Source organism: Bos indicus x Bos taurus, chromosome 18, assembly GCF_003369695.1.
Source record: "Bos indicus x Bos taurus breed Angus x Brahman F1 hybrid chromosome 18, Bos_hybrid_MaternalHap_v2.0, whole genome shotgun sequence".
Lineage (NCBI taxonomy): Eukaryota > Metazoa > Chordata > Mammalia > Artiodactyla > Bovidae > Bos > Bos indicus x Bos taurus.
Genome location: NC_040093.1, coordinates 43,832,676 through 43,850,733, shown reverse-complemented (window position 1 = coordinate 43,850,733; position 18,058 = coordinate 43,832,676). Strand labels below are relative to the sequence as shown.

Genomic DNA, 18,058 nt, shown 5'->3' with positions numbered 1-18,058 from the left:
AATCCCTTGCGAGGCAAAACTGCCCCGGGTTGAAAATCTCTGGTCTGAGATGATAAAATTTTAGATAACATTTCCCCATTCTTTGAAACTGACTTTTAGATGATGAATACAATGTTTAGAAAATAAAGTTAACTGTTGCAATGTCTCCCTAGTATCTCCTGGATAAAATCTAAAATATATTTAGTCTTCTCCATCATATCTGAAACCTTCTATCCTGTTCTGCAGAAAGGCTGCTCTAGTTAGTGTATTCTTATTTCTGAAACATACTGTGCATCCCCTGCCAGCACCAGCATGCACATGACTTTGTGCTTGCTGCCATGTATCCCCATATTTGAGATGTTACAGTTAAAGTGGACACTCCTTTTCCCTATGTGACTGGCTACAGTTGAATGGGTCAAAGGACCACAACTGATAAACATGGATCCAATCCAGAGGCTAGACGTAGCTGATCAGATCTTTCTCTCTGGGCTTGGGCATTTTGTGGGGCTATCTTTGGGCAAGTGAAGCAGAAAAAAATCAGCTTAAAATGAGAAAAAGCAGACATGAAACTCACAAGAAAGAGGGTGGGTGAGCAGATTATGGGCATCTCCTTAATGAAGTCTATTGAAAAATCACTCCAAATTTCTCTTTCCTCTGAACTTCCTTAATTAGTGGCATGACTGTCAGCAAGTCACCTTACTTCAAGGTCTCAGTTTACTTATTTGGAAAATGAGGAAGATGGGCCCTGAACAGCTTTATTCTTTAGCTCAAATATCTACTAATCATTGGTGGTATTGTCTCCTGATTGTTTTAGATTATAATTTAACTGATGGTTTAATACTTGACTTTTCATGAACACATCTTCCCAATTAGTATAATATTTCCTGAGGGCAGGGCCAGAATGCTCTATTTACTCCCTTAGGGAGATGTGATTACCAATTGCAGATGGTGAATCCCTGGGAATCACTGAGTTATAATAAGAGAGATGAGTGCTGTTTGTAAATCTGCTAGAGAAGTAAATCCTTTGGTACTAGTCCCTTAGGCCCTAGGACTGATTCAGTATCTCATACTTTTATGTTCAAAGGCTAAACCATGTAAAGTATCCAAAAATCATGATGAAAGTAAGCAGAGTCTTGCAGAACTACTGAGAAAGAAATGTGAAGAATGTGAGAAAGAAATATCTGAGTCAAACTTGCAGGCTTACTACTCTTAAATGGAGTGTTCTTAGTAAAATGATGTGATGGTTAACTTTATGTGTCAAGTTGACTGGGCCATGAGATATACAAATGTTTGGTCAAACATTATTCTGGGTAAGTCTATTACGGTGTCTCTGGATAAGATTTAACATTTGAGCTGGCAGACTGAGTCAAGCAGATTATACTCCTTAACGTGGGTGCATGAGTGTGTGCTCAGTCGTGTCCAACTCTGAGAGCCCATGGACCCCTGCCAGGCTCCTCTGTCCATGGAATTTTCCAGGCAAGAATACTGGAACAGGTTGCCATTTCCTACTCCAGAGGATCTTCTGATCTAGGAATGGAACCCATCTCCTGCACTGGCAGGCATATTCTTAATCACTGCGCCACCTGGAAAACCCTAATGTGGGTGAAAGTGAAAGTGTTACTGTCTCAGTCATGTTTGACTCCTGGTGGCCCCATGGACTGTAGCCTGCCAGGCTCCTCTGTCCATGAAATTCTCCAGACAAGAATACTGGAGAATTCCATATATCAGTATGCTATACATTAAATGATATTATGATAATTAACAATCATATAACAATGATAATAAAACTTTGGACAGATGAAGTATTTATCAATCATCTGTTTGTATTTCTCAATCACAGAAACAATGGGTTTCTCTATTTTATGGAGGCACCTGTGACATCTGAAATGTTCTGTTCTATGAGTTTGTTCAGCAGAGAGATTAAGCTAAAAATATGAGATTTTAAGAGTTGAAATAAGTATTGCAATTCTTAAAACAATAAAGTAGAAATTCTATTTTTTCTTTTATTTTTTTAAAGGGGAAATTCTAAAAAAATTAAAGGAATACAATTAATCATTTCAGGAAAATTAACTTGGATGAATAAAAAAGCTACCACTTTCCTTATGTTTACTTTATAAAACCTTTTTTCTCCCCGACAATGAAAAATGCTCTGGTAAGTGGGATACTTCCTATGTAAATTAAAGTATAGCTTCTTTTCAAAACTTCAATTTACATATATACTACTTTTCAGCAATGTGCTACAAAACAAGCAAAGTATATGTATATGAAATGCATTACCTTCTAAGAAAGTTTAATTTTTGGGTAGAATGAAGTAACTTTAACAGTTTATCAGTGACATATTTAGATATGAACAGTCTATGAATTTACATATGTAACTTACTACAGTTTTAAAGGCAATCTCACATTTTGGAAATTCTTTAAAGTTCAGATTTGATTTACTATATCTTTGTATAATGGTTCTGCAAAGGAGTCAGAGAAGTCAACTGATTTGAACAAGTAACTACTGTAGCTACAGATGTTAGGTACTCTAAAACACATAAGCAAAGCTAACACTTAAATGTTATGGCCCATTACATAATGAAAGCATAAATAAAATTTTCTTATACTAGATCATTATTTGGAAAAGATTATGATAATACATAAATTTTTTTCCAGAAATATTCTTCCTTAAGATTTTCATATATGAAGACTGATAAACTATGAATGAAAAGCAGCTTTATTTCAGAACATTTTTGGTTGATATCAGGTTACTGACCTGTTTGATATTCTTGGAGACAGGACCTGGAATAATACACTCATCACTGTCAGAAGCTGATCTGTCTCCTTCATCTGTTAAGAAACAAAATTTTACTGGTTTAAATCTGTTAAACCAATTACATTTGTACCCTGTGAAATGGAGAGAAATAAGCATATATTACAAGGATAACCATAAAAGAAAAATATGATAATCATGTCTGAATTTTTTTAGCACTAAAGATAATTAGATTTACATTACATTTTAGTACTGATTCATTGGAAAAGATCCTGATGCTGGGAAAGACTGAAGGCACGAGGAGAAAGGAACAACAGAGGATGAGAGGGTTGGATGGCATCATCAACTTGATGGACATGAGTTTGAGCAAGCTCCAGGAGATGGTGAAGGACAGGGAAGCCTGGTGTGCTGCAGTCCATGGGGTTAGAAAGAGTTGGACAAGACTGAGCGACTGAACTGAACTACATTTTAGAAAAGAGAAAAGGAAATAAAAATATTGCTTGTTCAAGTATAAAATTAAAGTAAAAATTTTTTAAAGAACATGATAATCATATTTTCCAACAGCCTAACCTAAACTACTGTGTAAAAAATAAAGTTATTCCTACTATTTAAAAATATTTTTAGAAGTTTTACAGTAATATTGCAGTAAAGTTGACATACAATAAACCATACAAATTTGTGTGCAAAATTTGTATTTACATCTTGGAAACATGTATTTTGCTGCTGCTGCTAAGTCACTTCAGTCGTGTCCGACTCTGTGCGACCCCATAGACGGCAGCCCACCAGGCTCCCCCGTCCCTGGGATTCTCCAGGCAAGAACACTGGAGTGGGTTGCCATTTCCTCCTCCAATGCATGAAAGTGAAAAGTGAAAGTGAAGTCGCTCAGTCGTGCCCGAATCTTAGCGACCCCATGGACTGCAGCCTACCAGGCTCCTCCGTCCATGGGATTTTCCAGGCAAGAGTACTGGAGTGGGTGTATTGACAAATATATAATTCTGTGAAACCATCACCATAATTAAGAGAGTGAACATGTCTATCACCCCCAATATTTCCTCATGCCCCCTGTAAAGTTTTTCCTCTTGCATCTTTCTATTTCCATTCGTCCTTCCCTAGGCAACCACTTAAATGCTTTCTGTCACAGTAGATCAGTTTGCCTTTTCTAGATGTTTATATCAGTGAAATCATGTTGTAAGCCTTTCTTTCTCCATTAAAAAAAAATCAAGTCCTCTAGAATAACCTCTAGAATAACTAGATGATAGTACTGAACCCAAAGAGAATATAAAGTCATTTAAAATATATATTTGGAACATGGTCAGCAACAATACTTGCATTCCATTGTGGTGCTCTGAGTTTGAATAAGAAGATATACAACAATTCCACCTGACCACACCTGACGAGACTGAACTACATCCCATCATTTCTGTCAAGAAACAGCTATCATGAAGTAGACTCATGATTAAATGAAGATGTTCTATGAGGCGTGAACAGATTAAACAAAGCAGAGTCAGGGAAATAATGGTAATTTTAAAAAAGGAAGTCACCTTCGGGTTCCAGTTCTTCAGTTATTTCTGTTTCATCTTCGGAAGACGTCAAACTTCGTTCTGCAAGCTGACCCTCAGACAGTAAAGACACATCGTCGTCCTTTCCTTGCTGCGTTTTCTCAGTATTCTCTTTTACCTTATCTACACTGCTTTCCTGAGGAACCTGAAGAAGCAAAAGCACAGTGATATATTATTGCTTATATCACATTTATAGCATTCTTGCTGAAGCCCTTGAATGATAATAAAGCAAGTAAATATACTGGCATGCACTTTATATTTGATTCATGAGAAAATAATCACTTAAGCTGCACAAATGAAAATATGCAGATAACTTAAAATCTGATTACAAATTATATATCAAAAAGCATTAATCTCAAAATGAATTTTACATTATACTTTAATTTGTATGTGTATTTACTACCTACTAATGTCTGCATAATTATAACTATTCCACTGGTAATATGTTAGACCTTTCTATTCCAGGGAAGTCATATAGAATAGGATCAGTGATACGATTTCTTTAAAAAAAATTTTTTTTTCATTTTCGACTGCACTGGGTCTGCATCGTGGCACATGGGGCTCTCGGTCACTGCACGTGGGCCTTCTCCAGTTGTGGCGAGCGGAGGCTACTCTCTAGTTGTGGTGTGCAGGCTTCTGGCTGCGCTGGCTTCTCTTGTTGCAGACCACAGGCTCTACAGTGTGCAGGCTTCACAAGTTGCGGCTCACGATCTCAGCTGCCCTGTGGCATGTGGGATCTTAGTTCCTGGACTAGGGATTGAACCTGTATCCCCTGTGCTGGCAGGGGGATTCTTAACCTCTGGACCACAAGGGAAGTCCCAATGATCATGACAAAGTATTTTAAAAAAAGAAACCTTTCAAGATAATTTTAATGTAAACACATACCTTGGGAATATGTGAAACAGTTGGCATATCAATTTCTCTTTCTGGTATATGTTCCACTTCTGGCGAAATTTCCTTTCTATCTTCAGGAAGAGTAGAGGTCTCCTTCTATTAATGTGAAAATGTGCATATATGTTATTTTCTATTTTTTACTAAATCCTAAATCATCCCAAGACTTTTTCACACACACATACGTACACACTTAGCATTTACTCTCATAACAACTTTCATACATAACATATAGCGGTATTAATTGTATTTATCATGTTGGACATTACATCCCTAATACTTATTTTCTTTACAACTGCAAGTTTGTACTTTTGAGCACATTCATCCAATTTGCCTTCCCCACCCCCTGCTTCTGGTAACCAGAAATCTGATCTCTTTTTCTATGAACTTTTTAAAGTTTATTTTTAATTGGAGGATAATTGCTTTATAATATTGTATTGGTTTCTGCCATACAACAGTGTGAATCAGCCACAAGCACACGTGTCCCCTCCATCCTGAACCTCCCCCAACCCCTGCCCCATCGTCATCCTCACGGTTTTCACAGAGCACCAGGTGAGCACCCAGTGCCCATACAGCAGATTCCCACTGGCTATCTATTTAACACATGGTAGTGCATGTACGTGGTTTTGAAGTATAACTGACCTATAACACTGTATTGGTTTTCTATTAAAATACACAGTGATCTGATGTTTCTATACATTTCAAAATGATCACTACAACAAGCACAGTGATTAGGCTGTGTCAGCCTACAAAGATACTACACAGTCACTGTGTTCCCCATACTGTACATTTCATATCTGTGACCCATCCATTTTACAGTTGGGAGTTTGTATCTCCTAATCTCTTTTGTCTATTTTTTTCTTTCCCTCAGCCCCTCTAGCAACCACATTTGTTCTTTGTTTCTGTGATGATCTATGACTATGCTTTTGTGTTGTTATGTTTGTCCATTTGTTTTGTTTTTTTTGGATAAGGTCTCTTTCACCTAGATGCAGACTGAGAAGAGAAAGGGTCTAGTCTGAAGCTTGACTGCTGAGGAACTTCAGCATTCAGAGATATGCTCCAGGTGAATGAGAAAAGTTAAGCTGGAGGGAAACTAGGAAGGCATGGTATCCCAGAGGCCAAGAGGGAAAGTATTCCACTCTGTCAAAAGTTACTGGGAGATTAAGAAAGGGACAGGGAATTGATCACTGGATGTAGCAAAGTGACAGTCACTGTGACCTCAGCAAAAGTGGTTTTAATGAGGAAAAGTTTTACTAGTGTGAGCAAGGAACAATTTGAGGAAAGGGAGACAGAATTAAGACAACTTTTTGAAGAGTTTTGTTCTATTTTGCTTTATGGTAAATGGGGAAAGAAGACTGGGGGTAGTATCTCGAGAGAGACATGGGGCCAATGGAAGATTCAGATCAAGAGTAAGATCGTTTAACTTTTACACACAGTGCCAATTACAAAGGTAACATTTTACAGGAAGAAGAAGTGTTTTATATCTGTTTCCCTTTAATCAGGTACGGTATACTATTCATTTGTTTCAAATATTTGTTATGCAGGGGGCGGAAAAAGCAGTGTTCCGAATGTTTACTACTTACATAATGTTGATGTGGTGTGATATCCATAAAAGATACCTTCTTATCTTTAGTTGTTAAACGTCTTGGTTTAGGTGTGGGTGCCTAAGATAAACCAATATGTCAAACTGAGTATAATCAACATACTTTTCAGATTTTTCTTCTCTTTTATGTGGCTATTTATTAAGGAATAATAATAATTATGTAGGAATAATAATAATTTTATAGGAAATTCAAAGTCACTGTTACTCACTACAATTATAGTACTAAAAGAGGATGTTGGAGGTAGTCTTTGAACAACCTCTGACTCTTCTTTGTGTCTGAAATTTCCTAAGTCTTCAGTTGTTATACAACCACTTGGTGGAAGGTAAGCAAATTTCCATTTCAATATAACATGAATGGTTCCGGCAGGATGCTTTTCATGATCTGTTAACTCAAATATGCCTGTCAAGTTACAAAAATAATTGTAATTAATGCTAGAGGGAAGTTTTATTACCATAAGAATTAAAGAACAGCAAAAAGAAACTACCCCACAACTTTACAAATAAGTTTAGCTTTTACTTACAACTCAAATGGCTTAAGAGAATAAAATAAGACAAAAGGATCTATGACAGGCTCATTTCTCAAGCAGACTGCTTTTAAAAGTTAAGACCTCACAGATAATACCTATTCAAAGAGGAGAAAATTAGCTTATAAATATTTTAATTCATTGAAATTAAATTCAGAGATTCTTCAGAATTTTTAGCCTTCTTCTAAGATATTATCTGGGTTATAGCTCAAATAAGAACCTTCATTTTTTACTTGATATTCTTGTGTCTCTATACATTATACATTATATATATATATTATATATTATAATGTACAAAATACATTAAAACTTCAAAATTTATCTATATATAATACACAATAATGTATATATCCTAAGGAGTCCTTATATTACTACATTATTCTAATTTTAAATACATTTTACTGGGATCTGTTAAATCATTTCAAATTAACAGTAGCATAGCAAAAAAGTCTATAAAATAAACAAACCATCCAAAACATAAAGTATCACCTAGCTGAATATGTAATACTGAGTCACACATTTTAATCCTTATACTAGAGTTTGCAATATGAAAATCCCTGACTTGAAAAAAACAAACCTGTATTTCAAGCATAACTTTTGTTTAGGGTATCCTTTACTTGGTTCTCAAGTGTTTGACACTTCTTCTAATGGCTGGCTAGGAAAAACTAAACAACAGCTCTAGACTTTAAGTAGAAAAAAAGGATACAGGTGGAATATAGGGAGGTGAGAAACTTCTATAATAGGCATAGGTGAGATTTACAGAATGGCTGAGTGAAGAGATCAGTAAATATTTTCCACAAAAAGCAATGATAACACCACATAAAATGGTCAAAAAAATTCATTTAAGAACTCCGGAAATTGATCAAAGGTATACAACAAATTAAGAAGCACTTGTTCAAGAAAATCTACGAAACCTCAGTAAGAACAATAGGAGTCAGAAAAGGCCCTAGTAAAGCTACTTGGCAAATAGATGGGGAAAAAATGGAAACAATAACAGACTTATCACTGCAGATGATGCCTGAAGTCACAAAATTAAAAGACACTTGCTCCTTGGAAGAAAAGCTATGACGAACCTAGTGGTTTAGTCGCTAAGTTGTGTCCAACTCTTGCAACCCCGTGGACTGCAGCCTGCCAGGCTCCTCTGTCCGTGGATTCTCCAGGCAAGAATACTGGGGTGGGTTGCCATTTCCTTCTCCAGGGGATTTTCCCAACTAGGAATTGAACCCGGGCCTCCTGCATTGCAGGCAGATTCTTTATTGACTAAGCTATGAGAGCTACCTGACAAACCTAGACAGTATATTAAAAAGCAGAGACATCACTTTGCCAACAAAGGTCCATATAGTCAAAGCTATAGTTTTTCTAGTAGTCCTGTACGGATGTGAGAGTTGGACCATAAAGAAGGCTGAGCACAGAAGAATTGATGCTTTTGAACTGTGGTGCTGGAGAAGACTGTTGAGAGTCCCTTGGACAACTAGGAGATCAAACCAGCCAATCCTACAGGAAATCAAGCCTGAATATTCACTACAAGGACTGATGTTGAAGCTGAAGCTCCAATATTTGGCCACTCAATGGACATGAATTTGAGCAAACTCTGGGAGATGGTGAAGGACAGGGAAGCCTGGCATGCTGCAGGTCATGGGGTCACAAAGAGTTGGACATGACTTAGCAATTGAACAACAAGAAGCTACTTGTCCCTGGCTGAATGTGAGACTTACAGACTATCTAAACACTGAATGCATCACCTAAGCCATACATTGATCCATAGGCAAAGGGTGGGGGCCTGACAACTCAAGGTGTTTGAACACAACTTTCAACAACCATAGGCTGATCACTAAACTATGTTCAGGCTTAAAATGAAAACAAAAACTTAGCAGAGATATCAGTGGCTATAGCAAGGGAAACAAAACTACAGAACTAGTATAGGCCAAGTCACCAAACAAACAATAACAGCAACAGAAACCCTGTGGAGGGTTAGAATCTACAGATTCTAAAATACAGTGTCCTAAAGGCCCAAATTTAAACAACAGCAAAAAAAAAAAAAAAAATTCATGAGATACACAAAGAAAGAGGAAGGAGAATGTGCTACATACACAGATAGAATGTCACCTAGAGATGCTTTCTCAGGGCATCCAGATGTTAGACTTAGCAGACAAAGACCTAAGAGCAGCTATTGTAAATACGTTCAAAGAGCTAAAAAAAACCATCTTTAAAGAATTAAAGGAAAGTGTGATGACAATGAATTATAAAACAGAGAACATAATAAAGAGAGAAATTATAAAAAAGAGAACTAGAATATATTATAAAATATGGAATATAGCTAATATTTTACAACTATAAATGGAGTACAACCCTTAAAAATGACAAATCACTATGTTGTATACCTGTAACATATTATACATCAACCATATCTCAATAAAAAGAGAGAGAACTAAATAGGAGTTCTGGAGTTAAAAAGTATAATTACTGAAATGAAAAAATTCAATAGAGGGGCTTAGTAGGAGATATGAGCTGGCAGAAGAATCAATGAACTTGAAGACTAATCAACAGTGATTATCCAAGCTGAAAAGAAAAAAATGAAGAAAAATGAACAGAGCTTCAGAGATCTGTAGGACACCATTAAACATATGAACATATGTGTAACAGGAACCTAAGAAGTGGAAGAAAGGGCAGAAAAAAATAACTGAAGAAATAAGGGCAAAAAACTCCCCAAATTTGATACGTGACAGTACCCTATACATAAAGAAGCTCAACAAATTATAAGTAGAAAAAGCACAAAGGGATCCACAACTAAACACATCAGAGTGGAATTGTTGAACGCCCTCCCCAGCCCCCCAAAACAGAAAGAAAATCTTGAAAATTGTATCATGTATTAGGGAACCATAACAAGATTAACAGATGATTTCTCATTAGAAACAATGAATGCCAGAATCAACTGTCCGATATACTCAAAGTGCTTAAATAAACTGAACCTGATAACTAAGAATATGATATCCAGCAAAACTATCCTTCAGAAAATAAAAGCTACATATAAAGACACTGCCAGATAACAATGCTTAAGTGAATTCACTGCCAGCAGACCTGACTCACAAGACAAATTAGAAGAATTTCTTCAGGCTAATAGGAAGTAATACCAGATGGTAACTCATATCAATATGAAGAAACAGAGGTGAATAAAGGTAATTATATAGGTAATTAGATAAAGTATAAATATGTTTTTTCCTCATTTCTTAACTGATTTAAAAAACAACTGCATAATTATAAAATTATTATCTTGGGGATTTATAATATATAAAGATAAAAAATACATGAAATAATAACACAAAAGATGGAGAGGAAATAGAGCTATCTGGAATACAAAATTGACACCAGACAGTAACTCAAATCCAAATGAAGATATAAATACGAGAGATGCTAAATACATAAGTTAATATAAAAGTCTCCTATAATTACATATATTCTCCCTTCTCTTAAAGGCCATAAAGTTATATAAAGCAATAACTAACATTGTACTGTTGGGTTTATAACACATAGAGGTATACCATGTATATATATACATATATATACACACACATATATGACAACAGTATCACAAAGGAAGGGGGAGGGAATGGAATTATATTGGGGTAGATTTTTCTAGATTTCAGTGAAAGTTATTAGCATTAAGTTTAAGTGCATTGTGTCATGTTGAGGTGCATATTGTAATCCTTAGAATAACTATTAAGAAAATAACTACAAAAATATAATATTGTGGGTCCAAAGTTTAAGATTATCTTAGAAGGCTAGAAAGATTAGTTACAAATGGATCATATCAATAACACTGAGGAATAATTTAGGTCTTTTTTAAAATAATTTCATGGATTCAAGAAATAGGCTTACCTGAAATACATCTGTCATGTGCCAATGAAATCAGAGGCACATTGACTTTTCCTATGTAAATATTCTCCTGGGTATCACTATCATCAAATACATAAAAACTCAGAGACTCTGACTTAAGGTATCGATCCAAATCCATATTCATTGGCACTGGGAAACACATATGATCATCAAACTGTGGATCATTGCTACTGGGAATGATGGCTGTGTCATGGTCTGCAAAATCAAAAAACTTGTACACAACATATGGGTGTGGCTGAAGGTGGCTTGCTCGGGACTGCAGGTGGTTGCAACATCTTATTGTAATATGAAGTTCATTTAAGTTGCCATCTGTGGAATCAGTAGAACTGAGCTGAGCAGTTTTGGGTGCTTGATGACTTAACTGGAAAAACATACATATTTATATTACAGTAGTAATACAATGAAAAGTAAACAGCAGCTGCCAACCCCCAAACACAATAATTTTGTAAATGGACCAAAAGACTGCAGATTTTCACTTCATAGTGAATTTCTCAGTTAAAGACTCTTGACACTTACTCAAAACCAATATTCTCTAGAACCTGTGTACAGACGCTTTTAGCAGCAACTATAAAAGACTGAGCATACATGTAGAGATTGATGTTAAAACAAACAAACAAAAATAAATAAAGCCAAGACAGTAGTCTGATGTTTTTTAATTCTATTTAATGCTTAACAAGTGAGCAGATAGGTTCAAAGTTAGTTAGAATTTTATTAAGAGCTAATCCTTCAACTATTCCAGTTATTCTCATCATATCTCATTCTTAAGTGAGAACTAATGAACTTGATGGTACCCACTCAGAGAGACAATTTTGTTATATTTGGGTTGGCCCTCATCCTGAACCAATGGGATTTGAGGACAGCAGATACCTGAGGCCAAGGAACAAGGGAACAGAGTGAGAGATAAACTTTGGAGGGTAAAATCTTGAATTGGAGGGACTTTTCAGAAGAGAGATTAGCAAAGGGAGTTATCAGGCAGAGTTGGAAGCTACTCTATGGCCCTCTATGGAACTATGATTACTCAGGCAATCGGTGCACAAGTACTCTAGCGAACAACTGCCTTGATGAAATGCTAAGCCTTTCCTAGCCAATGTGATCTGGGGCAAAACAATGCAGTAATGCAATGTCAGAGAACTCTCCACCTCGTATGCAGGACCCCTCTTTTACTCTATTTTTGAATCTGGATTGAACATCTGGAACTTTTGATTCTAGAGAAGCTTATAAGAGAAAGAAAACAGAACTGAAGTCATAATCTCCTTAGTGGAGACATGTGGTGGTATGGATAGGGGAAATCTGAGAAGGGAATCACAGTACTGCTTTCCCAGGGCTAGTTAGCATCCGGCTATAGAGGGCTGAGTGGAATGATTTACAAAGTACCCCTTCTGCTTCTCCCCTCAACCCTACCCACAAAAGCTGAAGTTCCACCACTAAATGGCTCATTCAAATCATAAACTGAAATCTAAAACTCTTCAAATTACAAACATTAATAAATCATGTGGTTTCACTATTTCTAATTCCCTTTTTCATAATGGCATTTCCCAAGGTGTGCTCTGAAGAACATTAATCCAGAACGATGATTGCTGGGACATGGGTGCCATTCTTTAAGTTTGGGAATCAATGTTATATTAATCATGGTTCTTTTAATAAAGCTATAAAAACTGGTTTCACCAAGCAAATACAATGAAAAGAGACTTTAATATAAGAGCATGCATCGTCACTCAGTCATAGGTCTGATTTTTTTGTAACCCCATGGACTACAGCCCACCAGGCTCCTCCGTCCATGGAATTTTCCTGGGAAGAATACTGGAGTGGGTTGCCATTTCCTTCTCCAGGGCATCTTCCTGACACAGGGACTGAATCCACATCTCTAACATCTGCTGCATTGGCAGGTGGCTTCTTTACCACTGCTCCACCTTGGAAGCCTTTAATGTAAGGCTATAGGGCTATTTCACACAACTGTGTAGCAGAAATGTGGTTGTGTCTTAGGAAGGGAATGGGACTGGAAAACTATAGGAATTTACTCTCCATCTCGTTCTTCATTTTTCTCTGTACGCTTGCTCATTATTCTCTTTCTAGATACATTTTCTTCCCTTTGCAGTTTAACATGATGGCAGATGGCTGCCCTATAGCTCCCAGCTTCCCACGTTTCAGCCATGGAGAGTTTTACTTTCTCTTGATCTCAGAAAGCAGAATCTGATTGGCTCAGTTGGAGGCAGGTGGCTATTACTAAATCATTAATTATAATTGGGTGGAGTGGGAGAGAGCAGGATCATCAAATGTACAGCTGGCCACCGGGGGCCCAGCCCCATGGATTGGAAGAGAGGCCAGTTCCAAGTGAAAAAAGAGAACTGTGCCTTGAACAGACATTCCAAAATATTTCTACTATATTCTATCCCTTTGTTACTTAAGTGTATACTTCATGTTTCCTCTTGAGATTTGCGTTATACTCAAATCTCAAAAGAAGCCCTAAAGTCAAGGATCTTATTTAACTTTGCTCAATTCAGTCTTTTCTGAATTTATTGGATCATGGAATTCTTCTGGAAATAAGACTGTTAAGATTTCATGAAACACAGTTTGGAAAATGCTCCTCTGAGGAATTGCTTTTAAACCTCCAATTCTCAGTAAAAGAATATTCATTTTATATTCTACTTTGCATTTCAGAAAGCTACAGGTTTCTGAAACAGCTTGGAAGAAGTTGGAAACGGTTGGAAAAAAAGAATAACTGAAACTCCAAGAACAGCTATTCATTTCCTTAACAGCAGAAATTGTAATGCAAGTTACAACTGATGTGTAATATTAGCATTGCAATTCTATTTTTCAAAAGTGTCCTGAATAGCACAAGGGAGTTCCTTTGGGGTGACGGATCACTTTTGTATCTTGATTGTGGTGGTTGATACATGATTATATACAAATGATAAAACTGCATTGAACTCTGTTTCTTCCTACATAAACATACACAGACACACACACACACACACACAGTGTACACACATACACACATAAGTGCACGTAAAAACTTAGAAAATCTGAATAAAGTCTGTAGCCTAGTTAATAGTACTGTACCAATGTCAATTTCCTGGCTTTGATACTGTACTATAGTTACATAAAATATTACAACTGGGAGAAGCAGGGTGAAGGCTACACGGACCTCTGTACATTTTTGCTACTTCCTGTTAAGTCTATGATTATTTTGACATAAAAAGTTTAAAAAAAAGCCACTTGATGGCTGTGAAAGAAAGTGATTTCAGTTTAAAGCATGGTAATATAAAGAAATACTATAAAATTTCCGTGTCATAAAAGGGTTGTAAAGTCAAACAAGCTTACCCATTGCATTTGCTCTGGCCCCTTAAAATTTGATGTTATGTATCCCAAAGCCTTTGCCCGTTCTCGATAAAGCCGAATTGCTTGATCCATGGGAACTCTTAATCGGAACCAGTATTCCACTGTGCCAAAATTGGAGATGTCTCCTTTAGTTCCTACAAACCGATACATAATTCACTGTTAAAATGGCCCCATAAATCAAAATACATACCAGTAAAACAAACATCAATAGTATTAGACATTAAAACTATAAATTTTATACTGAATAAAATAATATATGACTTGCACAGATGGTGTGTGACTGGCAAATAACAGAGAAAAAGAGAATAAGTTACTTCTGCAAGTATGAGTTTCACTGTGTGTTGAATATTATTAAAAAACTATGTTTGAGGTAGTCCAATTCACACTATTCCAATCCTCCTAACATGTAAAAAGATTTTTTTCTGATGCTATTTTTTCTTTTTTTTTAAACAAGCTGCACTCAATGCAGTCTGACAGATACAATATGAAATCTCAAAACTATGAATGTGATATTCCACATTATAATTCAAATTTCAAGAAATCTTTGGCACCTTCCTAATTTTTCTACTGTACCACAAGTACAGGGGAAAACACCATACCTATTGCCAAATCTATACTGTACATAATACACCCGTGCATGTCTGCCCTGCACATCTTCAGTCCTCACAATTCTGCCGCTCTTTATCTCTCTTCCTCTGTGACGACTTCCTCCATGGCTCCTGGGGGACCGAAGAGCTCCCTGCTTCCTTTGCAGGAATCGAGGATTATGTCCTCATTAGGACACTGACTGCTTTGGCAACTGTCACTTCACCAGTTTACTTCTCTACCACACTAAGTTTCTGAGGGCAGGATTTTTTGAACCACGTGAATATATTATCTATGCAATCAATAAAATAAAGTCCCTCCCTAGAACCTAAGTCACCTTCTTTCTTTCTTGAGAAGGCTTCTTCGCTTGGCCTCTAGGATCTCTTGGTTTATCTCCCTCTTCACTGGTGACTCCTTAGTTTCCTTTTGCTGGCTCTTCCTCTTCTTCTCGAATGCTAAATTTTAGAGTTTCTCAAGGCTCAATCTTTGGTCCCTTTCTCTTCTTTATGTACAGTTACTCTCTCTGTGAAATTATCTGGGTCCAAGGCTTAAAATATATTCTGCATGCTAATGAATCCCACTTTTATATTTCTATCCCTGACCTTCAGACTATTATATCCAACTGCTCATGTGACATTGCCACTTGGCTGTCTAATAGGCAGGTCAATCTTGTTCAGACACTATTCTTAAGTTTTCTTCCTCAAATTTGTTCCTCTACCCGACCTATTTCAACAAATGGCCTCATCATTTTCCTAGCTGTTCACACCAAAATTCTTACCTTGTCTGTTTCTCTTGTTTCTCTACATTCAGTTGATGAACAAGTTTTAAAAGAAGAGTTAATCAACCTACACTGAATATGACTACGTCTTATCACTACTTTCATTACCATCTTAATCCAAGCCACCATTCTCTTTGCACAGATTAATGCAATCGCCTGAAAATGGTCCTATTCCCCCTCTTGGCCGGTATAGACCATTCTTCCCACAGCACCCAGCATGGTTCTTCCAGGATCTGTGTTGTTGGACTTCCCTGGTGGTGCAGTGGATAAGAATCCACCTGCCAATGCACAGGACATGGATTCAATCCCTGCTCCGGGAAGATTCCACATGCTGTGGAGCAACTAAGCCCAAGTAGCATAACTACTGAGGCTGTGAGCTGCAACTGTTGAGCCCGAGTGCTGTAATTACTGAAGCCTGTGAGCCTGTGCTCCGCAGCAAGAAAAGCCACCTGCAGCTAGAGAGGAGCCCCACTTGCTGCAACTAGAGAAAGCCAGAGTGCAGCAATGAAGACCCAGCACAGCCAAACAAACAAAAAACAAAAAGAAAAACTATGTGTGATCTCTTACCTCACCTTCTCAAAAGTATACAATGACTTGCCTCAGTCAGAGAAAAAGACAGTCCAAACATGACCCACAAAGCTCTACAGCATGATCTGATCCCTGCCTACTGCTTTAATGTCATCTCTGCTCTAGTCACAGGCCTCCTCGACGTTCCTCCAATTGGTCAGGTTTGTTTTTCCCTCAGGCCCTTGTACTTGCTGTTTCCTCTGCCTGAAAACAATCTTCCCCTGGATCCTGACATGCAGGATTTGTTTGGCTGTGGGTCCCAGTTGCAGCACACGGGCTCTCTAGTTGTGGTGCATGGGCTTAAGCTGCCCCATGGCTGATATGGATCTTTATTCAGGTCTCTTTATCAATGTCATCCTGTAGGGAAGTCCTTATCTCAATAAGCAACCTTCCATCTCTCTCTTTAGCCTCTTGCTCCGATCATCTTTCTTCACATCTAAGGATAGGTGTATAGTTTTACGGCCCGTCTTCCCCTCTAGAAGGTAAGCTACAGGAGGGCAGGGGCTTCATCTGTCTTATTTATCACTGATCACAGTATTCGCAGTGCTCAGTAACAGTGATAATGATACTCTCTTTAAAAAATATTTGATCAACATACTATAATCAATGTTTTAATCAAACAAAGATATCAACATGGTAAATAAACATTTGTACTAAGAAGCTTTAAAAAATTAACAGCCATTGTACTGACATTATCAATGACATTTAAGAGTGCAATCAACAGTGGGCAGCTGAATCAGACAGAGAACACTGTCCTTACCCTAAAGGCACCTTGAATCTGTGAGAGAAGATATTAATGTGAAATGCCTTATTAATATAGAAACCAATCAGGGATTCAAACAGCCGAAGTCTGTAAGACTATACTCACCAACCAAACTTGCTGTGCAAAATATTCTACCACTTTTTTCTAGAATTTCATGGAATCTCAACTGACAAGCTGCGATTGTTTCATAATCTGTGCTGTAAGCTTGGTGAACCTCAAGAGTCACAGTATTTTTCTGAATGTATTGTAAGAATAAGTCATTAACATGAACGAGGTATTGAGAAGTAAAGTTATATTCTGGGTGAAGGCCCCGTACTATGGGAGTTGTCTGTAGTTCAAAATCATAGAAAGCGTAGGTACAGAAGGTGACAGGCTCTTTATCCCCAGATGCCTGTAAAACTTCGGAAGAAAAGGTTACTTTGTTGATATGGATTTCAAATAGGTTTTCGCCTCGTTCTAAGTGAATGGTTTCATCAAATTCATCAACTGAGTCATCTGGCATGATTTCTGGCTTAAATTTGTACTGCTTGGTGCCATAGGCAATATCCTTTAATTGGGCTGCAAGAGAAGACACACAGTTTAGAGGTTTTAAGGTGTTGACATATAAAGATACAAAGACACATATGAAGTGGTGGGGAATCTGAGGGCTTGCAGTGTATAGTCCCAATCAAATTCTACAGCTACACTGTTTTTCTGTAACTGATACTGTGTTTTAAAGAAATCTATCACTTATTTTGACATCATTTAGTTAAAAAATTAAGTGGTGATACAGGATATACCAGGGAAAAGGAGAAAGAAGAAAAAAAAAAAGCCTTTGAATGAAT

General features: G+C 37.1%; 1 protein-coding gene across 5 annotated transcripts in view; it reads right to left on the bottom strand.

Moving 5' to 3' along the window:
* The window catches only part of RPGRIP1L (RPGRIP1 like), a 98,404-nt gene that overhangs the window by 32,408 nt on the left and 47,938 nt on the right, over window positions 1-18,058 (bottom strand). For 3 of the 5 annotated variants that reach the window (XM_027513565.1, XM_027513568.1, XM_027513566.1), the window contains 8 exons: window positions 17,340-17,792; window positions 14,524-14,675; window positions 11,185-11,563; window positions 6,994-7,184; window positions 6,765-6,845; window positions 5,176-5,280; window positions 4,273-4,435; window positions 2,735-2,808 (listed from right to left, as the gene is read on the bottom strand). In XM_027513565.1, coding sequence (XP_027369366.1) covers window positions 2,735-2,808; window positions 4,273-4,435; window positions 5,176-5,280; window positions 6,765-6,845; window positions 6,994-7,184; window positions 11,185-11,563; window positions 14,524-14,675; window positions 17,340-17,792 — 1,598 coding nt within the window. The remainder of the gene's footprint in view (window positions 1-2,734; window positions 2,809-4,272; window positions 4,436-5,175; window positions 5,281-6,764; window positions 6,846-6,993; window positions 7,185-11,184; window positions 11,564-14,523; window positions 14,676-17,339; window positions 17,793-18,058) is intronic. The other 2 variants (XM_027513567.1, XM_027513569.1) reach the window with 2 other exon arrangements.